This window comes from Scyliorhinus canicula, chromosome 2, assembly GCF_902713615.1.
Source record: "Scyliorhinus canicula chromosome 2, sScyCan1.1, whole genome shotgun sequence".
Taxonomy (NCBI): Eukaryota; Metazoa; Chordata; class Chondrichthyes; order Carcharhiniformes; family Scyliorhinidae; genus Scyliorhinus; species Scyliorhinus canicula.
The window spans coordinates 242,199,553-242,211,797 of record NC_052147.1 but is presented as its reverse complement, the minus strand read 5'-3'; the positions used below and the strand labels follow the sequence as shown (position 1 = coordinate 242,211,797).

General features: G+C 50.0%; 1 protein-coding gene across 1 annotated transcript in view; it reads right to left on the bottom strand.

The window, feature by feature from the left end:
• The window catches only part of acmsd (aminocarboxymuconate semialdehyde decarboxylase), a 63,827-nt gene that overhangs the window by 19,556 nt on the left and 32,026 nt on the right, over positions 1-12,245 (bottom strand). The window contains exon 6 of the mRNA XM_038789879.1: positions 9,666-9,759. Coding sequence (XP_038645807.1) covers positions 9,666-9,759 — 94 coding nt within the window. The remainder of the gene's footprint in view (positions 1-9,665; positions 9,760-12,245) is intronic.

Genomic DNA, 12,245 nt, shown 5'->3' with positions numbered 1-12,245 from the left:
CGCCCTCTCTCCTGGGTTGTCGGGGCCCTTCACCTCGTGGGTTTGCCATCTCATCTGCCTGCTGGTCGTGGCTCTTTCCGCTCCGTCTGCCATCTCTCCCCCCCCCCCCCCCCCCCCCCCCCCCCCCCCCCCCCCCCCCCCCCCCCCCCCTCGGGCTCCCGTTTTCTGGCATGCTTTATTAGTTGCCCTCCTTTGCTGTTGAGGGATTTTTTTCCTTTGAAATTTGGACAAAATTCTACTAAAAGTGCCTTTTCTTGTCCTGGTTTGGAGGCGAGCCACCTGATGTGCATCCGCTCAGCACATCACCATCACCCGAAGTCCAACATTTTCTGTTCTTATTTCAATTTTGTTTTCAGCTATTACTGTATTGTAAAATTCTGACTCTTGCTGCTTCACTCAGGAAAATGGGATAGCACTGGCCATCAATTTAAAAATAACCATTGAAAAAACTTGTTTACAACAATATCTATTTTTTCATTCGGTAATTCCTCAATATTAGAAAATTAAGTTAGAAGTTGTAACGCAATTTGCAGTTATTTTGGCAGTCTGACGACAATGTTGTAATTACACTATGTGATTAGTAGGTTGACTATTACTTTTCAGTAAAGCAGCGCTGCCTTCTACATGCAATGCCAGTGATCATGGTTTAAAAACACGAGTGGTGAGCAAGAGGGCAGCGGTAAGCATATAGTAGGACGGAATTCTCCGTTTGAGAGACTATGGGCGCAATTTAACTAAATGGGAGCAATGTCCCATAGCTAGTGCTGAGAAACACAACGATATCAAACATCATTTGAGTTTGATAGGGGGCTTTAGAGGGGAAAGCACGGCTGGGGTTGCACATTGCCCCATTTTCTGCAGTGAGGAGCTACGTTCGCCGGTGTAGCGAGAGATTGGGATTCCATTTTTAAATGCTGTCCCGATCTCTGGAGCCCCTGAAGTGATCCCCAAGCCCCAACTCACTATGAAAGGGACCTGGGCCCTCCTGTACCCCCACCCCCCACCCCCCAACATCCGCACAGGGCATCCCCTGCCCAATTGTCACCATGCAAAAATGCCAGCCTGGCACCACCAACCTGGTACCCTGGCAGTTCCCTGCCAGCTGGCATTGCCACCTGGATATCTTGACAGTGACAAGCTGGCACCCAGGTGGCACTGCCAGGATGGAATTGCCAGGGTGCCAGGATGGCAGTGCAAGGATACCACACTACCCAAAGTGCATGCACCTGGGGGCCTCTGGTCCCCTGGGAGATCCCACAAGTGCCATTCCGTCTGGTCCCTATTTTTGGAGACCAGTACTGAACGGCACGTACCCAAAGTCTCCGAGGTGAAGGGGATAGAAACGAACACCTCGGATGCTTCAAGAAACTGCATATTAGAGTGAGACTAGCTGCCTCGCTCTAATATGCAGATTTGCTAAAGAGTGATCCCGCCCACAATGGGTGGAATTCACATCGCAAGATCTCGCAAAATCGCGCTAGATCTCGCGATTGAGCGTTGTGAGCCGGGGAGTTCCCGGGAGCAGGGTCTCCCGGCTTCTACCGGCCATGTTGCACCATAGTGCGCTGCTTTTCAGGAAGAGTGTGGCCATTCAAGCATGCCCTAAGTGTTGACGCTGGCACTGACTTGTGGGTCTTTCGCATCCCCATTGGGCGTGCCAGTTCCGGAGCAATTCAGGACATCACTCTGCCCTCGTGAAACTACTGCAATTCTCATCAGCACCGGAGTTGATTTCTGTGTGGCCGGAGCTCCTTATAAGCATGCCATCCCCCACACTCTCTCATTCCAGCCAAGAAGATGGGCCTGTGATGAACCGCCCCTCAGGTTCACCGAAGCAGAGCTGGCTCGATAGACTCTTGGATGCGGAGGAGGAGAGGCAGGACACCCTCTTCCCCAGGATGGGCAGGAGGCCACCGCCTGCTGACGCCAACCGAGCCTGAATAGAAGTGACAGAGTAGCAGAGGCGGCAAGCGCTGTGAGCCTCAACAGGCGATTGGCACGCAGTGCCGCAAAAAGATGAATAACCGCCTTAGGTCAGCATGTGTGTGTCACCACCTCTGTTGCCTGGCATCACTCCCATACCTCACTCATCCCCCTAGAGGTCAATCAAAACCCATCTGCCAGCATCCCCCTTACATCCCACCCCACCCTGCACCAAACCTCAACACCTGTATTGACCACTTTGGCCAAGTGCCTTGCACACACATGCCACCAGCTACAGACCCGCCCCTCCCACCCCACAAGAGGGTCTCATTATCTGCCCCCCAGGAGAAGATTGTCCATAACTGGTGGGAACAGGAGACGACTGGAGGGGGACCGGCAGAGAGACGGATCTTGACCGCAGCTGAGCAGAGGGTGATGGAGTTAGCTGGGGAGGCGGGAGAGAGGGCCACCTCCCAGGCGGTGGTCGGCATGGGCCAACAAAGTGAGCCTCCAATGCACAGTTATGTCCTTTAGCGGGTGACTCACCCCTCTCTCCAAACCACTCCTTCCCGCGATTTCATTATGTGGCTTGTCTTGTCCTGCAGGATTGCCTTCAGGCAAGGCTGGCCCATCTGGGCTACCCGCCCCCAGCCACAACCCCAGCATACCCTGTTGTCACCTGCACTCTCCACCATCCCAGAGACTATCACCTCGGTGGGTCATTTTAGTGACGAGGCTCCCGGGACACTTTCTAGTGTGCACGGCACACATGATCCAGCACATCAGATGGAGGTAGAAGCGGGCAGTCAGAGGGCTGCCCGATCACAGAATTTAGCTGCAGTCTGAACCAGTATCGAGCTTCTGGAAATGATCCTGGACGTGCAGAGGCAGAACCAGTACCTGTGGGTGCACTCGGAGGAATCCAACCGCCTTCGGGTGCAGGAGATTGTGCCGACAATGCATGGTACCAGGCCAACACCGAATAGATGGCTTCCATGGTGAAAGCCTTGAGTGAAAAGGTCACAGCCTTGAGTTAAGATGTCCAAGTCTTGGGCACACTGTGCGATCAATGGCTGAGGCTCAGGACAGGGGAGCCCAGTCACAGGCAGCCAAGTATCAGGCCCACAGGGACATTGCTGCAGCTCTCCAGAGCTTGGCCCAGTAACAAAGGGTCATGGCTGAGGGTGTCCAGAGCATTGGCCAGGCATTGGTTGACCTGGGCCAGTCACAGAGGGACATGTTGCACTCACTGAGGGATGTGTCCAAATCTCTATGATTCACGGCAAGAGGGTTTTGACACCCTGATTCAGACAAGAGCGGGTCTCCCGGTCTGGCAGCACCAGCTGACAGCCCCACCTCTGTCTCATGGAGTAGTCCGGGGGCCATTGAGCACCCCGAGGGAGGAGGAGGTGATGGGGCCTGGGCTGGTGTACCCACATGGCAGGTGCTGGAACACCCCAGGCCTTCTGAATCTACCCCACCTGACACCGGCGCATCTGATGGGCAATAGGCTGAACAGGGTGGCACGTAGTCACTTGTGACATCCAAAAGTCGACGGGGCCCATCCGGGTGCAGGCCCTCCAGAGGACGGCCACCAAAGGCACCCCAGATCACTGGGCAGGAAACACAGCAGGCCGCCTCCACATCTGATGTGCTGTTTGGAAAAACACGTAGAAACAACAGTAGAGGATGTAAGTTTAAGAGGTTAGACACCGGGGCAGTTGGCAGGGGTGCAGCACATAATTCAGTGTTAGGGATCAGGGCCTAATAATATACATTGACACAGTCAAACACATTTACACCAATATTATGACCTGCCTCAATCCTCAGTCCGAAAGGCATGAAGAATGGACTGGTCTGGGTATAGTGTGTGCCGGGTGGGTGCTGTCGGAGGTTGAGGATGTGGATTTTGGAGGATGGTACGGGACAGGGCCCCAGGACAATCTGATGCTCCACCTGAGGTCACCCTCAGAGATGGCAGGGCCAGGAGTGTGAGGGTGCCTTATGCAGCGAGTGACCCATCATCGCTCAACATCCCCATGACTGCAACCTCTTTCCCCCGAACCCCACCTCGACCCCTCCAGAGGTTACGTGGGCCTTTGAGATGGAATGGCCAGAACACATGCAGGGAGGTGTTGCTCATTCTGGGCGAGTGTGCTTTACATTCAATTGGCTCTGTTTTATTCCTTAGCTCTAGAGTCGCCAGGTATCCTATGATACCGCCACGAGGTTCAAGTTCAAGTTCAGATCAATGACTCAATACACCAGTTAGTAAGTTCAAACAAGACACGTTTATTATTACACAGTTATTTACTTCTCATGCATACAATACTAAGACTAAACTATTCCTACCACTACTAGGCCAATACTTATCTGGAATAAGGGAACTACCGGATCAGGGAACAATGGCCTCTTGTCTTGTCCTGGATCCGCAGCCTTCCAGTTTGTGTGGACTAAAGGGGTCAGGAGTGTCTATTCTCGTAGCGTGCGTTGTATGACACTTACTTGTTGGTGTAGCAATTGGCCAGGCCTCTCCTTCTCATGTTCAAGTTCTTAGAGAACTGCTGCAAAGGTGTTCTGCTGGGAGGCCTGGCTAAGAGATCAAATTCATCTTGGGACCTTACTTTTATAGGTCCCAGGGGCTTTGCGCCCTTTTGGGCGGACCCTAACTCACTGGCAATCGATTGGGTCGCATCCCAATCGATTGATACGAATCCCCCCAATACTGAGGCTGTCCCTCGATCGCGGGGTGGTTCTTTCTAACTTGTTTGTGTCCTTTTGTTTCAGACTCCGTTGGCGCCGGGAAGTCTGACCTACCATAGAATGTTTCGATTGCAGCTAATTGTTGTGTCCATTGTGCCCGGGAATAACCAGGAATTGCTCAATTAGTATGCAAACTTGCTAGTTTCTATGCTGTCTGGTTTCTTCACAGGCAGAATACACAGAGAGATTCTGCAGCCTGCTTGTCTTTCTGACATTGTCCAATTTTCCCTGCATGCATTTCAATTCTCCATTTTATGTCGAGAAGTGGCCAGCTTCGGTGGCTACAGAGGACCCGGGCGGACATTAGAATACGATTCCGAAGGCAGGAGTTAGACTTTGTCAAATGATGAGGAGCACCAGAGCTCATCTCACAGCACAACATCATTATCCTCCGTCCCGTGGACAAAACCCGCTGAGGCTGCCAACTAGAGGCCCACACCCTGTAATGATGCTAGTCAGACCCTTGGAGGGGGTGGGGGAGCTGGGGTGAGGTGCTGGAATGAAGGAAGGAGGGACATAAGAGGATGTGAGCGGCTATGGGGGAGTATGGAGTGGTGCAACAGGCTGGCTTAGCTGCTGGTGGACAGACCCCTTAGTTGGCGAACCTGGAGGTGATGAGGTTGTCCCGTGTGCGGCGGCCCTGGTGCACACATTGGAGGCCCTCCTGTCCCTGCTTGGGTCCCATGCACAGGTCCACCTGGCCATCATCCTGATACACCATCAATAATAGACGACAAGTGATAAACATAACTGAGGCTTTAATACACTAAACAGCAAGCCTCTGGACCCGAACTGGGTCCAGAGGCGGCGACCTGACACTTTTATACAGAAGCCCCAAGCGGAAGAGCCACAGGCGGAGCCAGCCTGGACAAGCCCAGGCATGTACCATACAGCACATTGACTATAATACAATAAACACAATACCGTGGTTTACTACATTCACCCCCTGTTTAAAAAAAGTCCGGCGGGGGTGAAGTGGTCTTAAAGGTCAAGTCTGTCAGGGGGCCTTGAGCTTCCGCTGTGACCACCTCAGTCCCGGCTGTGGTGTTGGCGCCGGCGTCGAGACCTGCGCGTCCGAGAGCGTGTTGTCCTCTTCTTCACCCAGATGTTGAATCGGCGGGGGGGGGGGGGGGGGGGTGGGGGGTGGGGGGGGTGGGGGGGGGTGTGTGTGGGGGGGGGGGTGTGTGTGGGGGGGGGGTGTATGGGCGGGAGTGGTGGTGCTTTTCCTCGGTGAGACTGTGGGTGTCAGTTCATGAGGGAGGTGGGCGGAGGTGGGGGGAGACGGTGCAGTGGTGATGGTCGCTGGGGAACCTGCAGGTTATCCACATGGAACAGATTGTCCAGCTCCTGGCAAATAATGTAAAAGTAGTGGAAACCTAAACAAGTTTTATTGCATTTGTCACTCATTAGCAAAAAGGCCAATACCTCGTATCCGTACCACAGCATAAGGCTCAGAGAATGCAGCCAAAGTAGAGGCAGAAGATGCTGAATATACTTTTGTGCTGTCTTTTGGATATGGCAGCCAGCTATGTGTGAGCGTAACCACTAGTTACTTGGATATTGATGCTCTCAAAGACACAAGCATCTGGCCATGTCATGGGAGATAAAACATTCAACAACTTCAGGATTGGCCCATTCTTTCCAAACCAGGGAACAGAAAGCTGTTCTATTACAACTGTGGCAGACCATTGAAAATTCCTGGGACTTTTGAAACACCAGATAGAACGTTGTGTCATATCTTGAGAATGTGACAAGCTTATCAGTTTTCAACAGAAACAGCCCAGCACATGATTGCCGTCACATACGTGAGCCCTACGTGTACCAACGACATGCTCAAATTGCAAGCCAACTTTTTCACTGGTATCAACAAACCAAAAGATGGTACGTGCAAGCTGCATGTAGACCCTAATGTGTCCTTAGTCATGCATCAACAATGACCAATACCATTTCCTGTAAGAAAGCAGCAGAGATGTAGCTTCAGCATTTACTTGACTGGACATTATTGAAAAAGTTGGGGATGAGTCTACCTACACCTTTGAGTCTCACTCATACAAGTTGTCAAGAAAGCCAAGAGTGAGAACTGGACTAGAATCTGTGTTGATATGCAAACACCAAACCAATCAATAAAACAAGAAAGGCACTTGACAAATGATGATATCCAGAGTAAGTAAACGGTAAACACTTCACTAAACTTGATCTCAATGCAAGCTACCATCAAATTGAGCTGGCAGAAAGTTTAAACTTCCACTGGACAATTGCCCTATAATGGGGACCACCTGCGAGTACGACATCAATCGCAAACTTTGGATGGGACTTCCAACTGTCTTACAGAAATAGTTACCAGAAACATTTTGAGCAATCAAGACCACTTCTAACTTCTGGATAACTATAGTACTGACCCCTTCCCTGAACTTCCCCCCACCCCCTGACTACAGCACCTCACTCCCCCACTGCATTTCCCTTTGCTTTTGCTTGAGAAGATAAAGTAATTGACTCTGGGCTTAACTCTTCAGAACATTATCCCTTTTACAGCCTTTTTGGCTAGTAATTTGTCTAAAGCAAGGAGTGGAATGTGATTTCCAGTCTTGCTGAAAATTAATGAACTAAAATACAGCTTGGAGTTTCTAAACATGCTCAGTTGGACGAGCTCACAGGATGAGAAAATAATAGTTGTTTATAGTTCGATATTTTTTCTCTTCTGTTGTAAAATCCCATTCAATGTTATCCAAGTGTCAAGATGGCCCTGTATATGAATTTGAGGGAGAAATATAAAGAAGCTAGGAGCGAGCAGCTAGTTTGGTTGTAATGCTGCCACTTCCAGAAATGGAGCAGGAGAGCTCATGGCCTGGGATTATCAGGTGGAGTGTGAAACAGACTTCAGGAGTTAGATTTTACCCCCTGCGAGTGGGGTCCCGTAAAATGGTGAGATAAGGCAGAAAGTTGAGGATGGCTTTCCTGCTCAGAGGCCTATAGAGTCATGTAAGTGTGTAATTAAGGGCCACTTCCTGCAACTGCGGCCATTTTACCATATGGAGAGGGTTCCTGGTAAAACCTTGAAGGAAGGAGTCCTCCTAATGAAGTACTCTCGGATCCACAGAGAGCCCTGGCACCAAGGGCTGCCCCAATGGCAACCATAACCCTTCCCCCAACTTACCCACCTTCTCCTCTTCTCAGGTCCTACCTGACTAGCCTGGCAACCACAAGTTGGATGAACTGTTTGTGATAGCAACCCGCTCCCGGGCGTTCTTTCAGCTGGGTCCACTCCCAGCGGTGGCCACTGGTCCTATTGGTGCGGCTGAGACTGATGCCTTTGGGCCTGTCTCTTGTCTTTTAAAGGGATGAGATTACTGATAGAAATTAATTTGTTGCTGGATAGCAAAAACATTCGGCAAAGTGTCGATCTTGATGAGAAAACCGGTGCAAATCCCACCAGCAGAGTGGGAAATCTCACGGGATATTGAGTCTCTTTAACAGATTTTGGTAAGGTTCCACCCAATGTGTGTAACACAGAATTACTCCAGAAATTGAAGATTATCTTCCAAACCCACAACCTCTACCACCAGAAGCCTGCACCTAGATTCTCCGTGGGAGCCCTGACTGAACTACTGGATGGTGTGCAGCAGAGGTGGGACCTCATATATACCTGTATTCCTGCAGAAGTCCTTCCAGCAAGGTCACCACCCTTGCTTGGGAAGGTTTGGCAGCCTTAGTTAGTGAATGTCCTTTCTCGCATAGCCAGGGTAAATTTGCCTCCTCCAGTCTCCCACTGCACCCTCTCACACACCTTCTTCGCTCCAAGGTGATCTCTCGCCGAGCCACCTCGCGGATTGCCAACACCTATAAAATGGTCCTCTTCCCCCACCCCCCGAGCCAATCCACATGGTCCACCCAGTAGCTACTTTGCTCCTCGCATTCCTGCTCCCATTCAAGTCACACGCATGCCACACCTCATCACCATCTGAACAGGACTCCTTCTTACACTCTCCCCATCTGTCTCTCGCAGTTGAAATCAATCGTAACAGGCGTGAACGGGCATAGCCGGCCAGAGTAATGCCCAAACTCCGATGCCTCAATCCCTTTGAGGAAAGAGCCTTTGAGCTGGCCGGAGAAGAGCAGGACCGCACCTGCGCAGAGGGAGAAGTGGGGGCATCAGATAAAGTGAGAACCCGCAAGACACACAGTCATAGTTCACGCTTCACGTGAGTAACGTTTCCCCCTTCATTTATCCCACATGATGCACTAATGCCACCTCCCTTCCCTTGCCGAACTATTAGTCGACCAGCCTGGACCATCCTAACACCCTGTGGACACCACAGACATGAGCAGCTTCGAAGGAGACAACTCGAAGACAAGCATAGAGGAGGCATCACCTGTCACCTGCACCCTCCACCAGTGCAGAAACTCACACCTCGGTGGGATTAACTAGCAGTAGGCAGGATTCTGGGTCACTCACTGGTAAGCACCTCACAGCTTAAGATCCACAGCAGGTTAGGGTGGATCAGCCAGGGATCTGGTAGTGGAAGAGATGCCAGAGCCCAGGACTCAGCCGAGCCCCAGCCCTATGATGTCATTCCGGCATCTGATGAATAATCAGCGAGAGGAGAAGTTCTGGAGTGAGTATTTGCTAATGACATGCTAATGTATTTAAATGATGTTCCCGGGCTCCTACGGGATGGTTTGCATTACTCCACCAGCGAGGCGGCTTGAAATTCGGAAATTGCGATCTCGCCACAGAGAATTGCCTTTTCCGATTCTCTCTGGATTTTGCTCCCGCGTCACTGCTCTCACTGATGGCTAATGCCGGCTCAAAAACACCCCCATGTGAAAGTGGCCTGCATGGCCCCCCTGTTAATTTTTCCTCCCTCTCCAAAGTGCTGAGAATAGAAGATGAGTTGATGGAGGTTACAGAATTACAGGATTAGTGTGACCTATGGTGCAAATGCTAGAGACTGTATGCATATCTCTGTATTAATACTAACCTACAAGCCATGGAAGCCAGTACTTGGACATTCTCCCATCTGTCTTCATATCCCATGGGTGTACAAATACGGCACATTTTAGTTTTTCTGCAGCCTTAAAAGAAAAGCAATGAGATGTGCTGACTGCTGAGTGTTCCAATTAACGCTGAAATGTCAAACACTGATACATAATTTTCTCATTTATCAGTTCTCCGCACAGGGTAAAATTGTTCACTTGGCAATCTAATACTGTTTGCCCAGCAATTATGCCTACAGATATTTTGGGTTACAGCATAATAGGATCAGAAGATTTGTTTCCAACATGTCTCCTCAGTAGGTGCCGGTGATACAGAGCTTTACATGGGACACACAAGAAAATTGGACAAAAGGAGAAAAAGATAGTCAAGACAGAAATACATCAGTTTAGTGGAACTGCCAAGTTGGAAACATTGAGCTAACAAGGCAGTCCTGTTTGTGGATCTTGGGGATGAGGTGGAATTGGGCTGTTGGGAGGGGGGGGGGGGGGTTCTGTGAGGTTGGAAGCCACTGAGGGAAGACGTCCAGAAGAGAAGTCTTGGAAATGATTGCTTGATGTTAAGTGATCGGGTCATAGTCCAGGGGGCAATAGAGAAAGTATCAGAGAGTTGGCATTTGGCCTCCACTTGGTAGAGGTCAATTCCCCAACCAACTGCAATGCACCATCCCTGTCAGCAGGTTTGATGACATTGTTAGTTTTGGACAAGCAGGGAGGTCTGAGGGAGATAGGTTGGAGTGTGTGAGAGGAGCAAAGAAATTGGGACGGCTGATGTCACGCCAGTAGTTCTCAATGAAAAGATCTAGATGGGAAGAGTCCAGAGGGAGGGGTCCAAGTGTCCAATTCAATTGTAGATTATGTGAAATGTTCACATCTACCATGTGTACTAAACCAAGGAATAATCTCATAGAAATTTACATTCTGTCAACTGCATCATGTCTGTATTGAATTGGTCAATAGGTTTTTGACAGCAGTGTGAGATAACATGTTTTCTGATTTTTCTCCCCTTCAGGAGCCTATCTTGCCTCTATCCTGAGCTGCAGCTACACATATAAGATAACTGGACTGAAACTTTGGACTGGACTTTTAAACCCCAATTTGGACGAGCGCAGAGGTCAGTGGGTATTTTGTGCTGCCGGTTGGTTTGCTGAGACCATCCTGCCCCTGAACTATTTTCCTGGAGGTGGAGTGGGTTTGAGGGGGTGGGGAGGGGGCACAATAACAAACCAAGGCTCTTTAAAGGCTTATTAAGACCTATTGGCAGAGGCCAACTGGATTTGTTCCAGTTCCCAGAGGTATCGGGGACTAGGCCAGCTGTCTCGGGGCAACCTCCTGGTAGCCGACCAGTGGACCACCATTCCATTGACAGCCCCCTGCCTACTTGACCTCAGCTGAAGCTGTCCTAACCCTGTGTAGGGGGTGCCCCAGCACAATGATGCTCAATTAAAAACTGCTAAGGACATTTTTTATTTGAAAGTTTAAAAACTACGAGAGAGGGCACCTCAAAATAAGAGAGGCGTCTTCTCCCTTGGTTACTAGAAAAGAGAGCCCGTGATTCTTCAGTGTCTAAGGGACGCTTATTGTCCTTCTAGCATTTTACAGCACACATATTGCCCTTAATTGGGCAGTGAGCGCGTCAAAGAACAAAGAAAATTACAGCACAGGAACAGGCCCTTTGGCCCTCCCAGGCTGCGCCGATCCAGATCCTTTATCTAAACCTGTTGCCTATTTTCCAAGGTCTACTTCTCTCTGTTCCCCACCCGTTCATATAGCTGTCCAGATGAATCTTAAATGATGCTATCATGCCCGCCTCTACCACCTCCGCTGGCAAAGCATTCCAGGCACCCACCACCCTCTGCGAAAAAAACTTTCCACGCACATCTCCCTTAAACTTTTCCCCTCTCACCTTGAAATCGTGACTCCTTGTAATTGACTCTTGGAAAAAGATTGTTGCTATCCACCCTGTCCATACCTCTCATAATTTTGTGGACCTCAATCAGGTCTCCCCTCAACCTTCGTCTTTCCAATGAAAACAATCCTAATCTACTCAACCTTTCTTCATAGCTAGCACCCTCCATACCAGGCAACATCCTGGTGAACCTCCTCTGCACCCTCTCTAAAGCAGCCACATCCTTCTGGTAATGTGGCAACCAGAACTGCACGCAGTATTCCAAATGTGGCCTAACCAAAGTCTGATACAACTGTAACATGACCTGCCGACTCTTGTACTCAGTACCCCGTCCGATGAATGCAAGCATGTTGTATGCCTTCTTGACCACTCTATCGACCTGCGTTGCTACCTTCAGGGTAGAATGGACCTGATCTCCCAGATCTCTCTGTACATCAATTTTCCCCAGGACTCTTCCATTGAAGTCTGCTCTTGAGTTAGATCTTCCAAAATGCATCACCTCGTATTTACCTGGATTGAACTCCATCTGCCATTTCTCTGCCCAACTCTCCAATCTATCCATATTTGCTGTATTCTCTGACAGTCCGCCTTGCTATCTGCAACTCCACCAATCTTGGTACCATCTGCAAACTTGCTCATCAGATCACTAATACCTTCA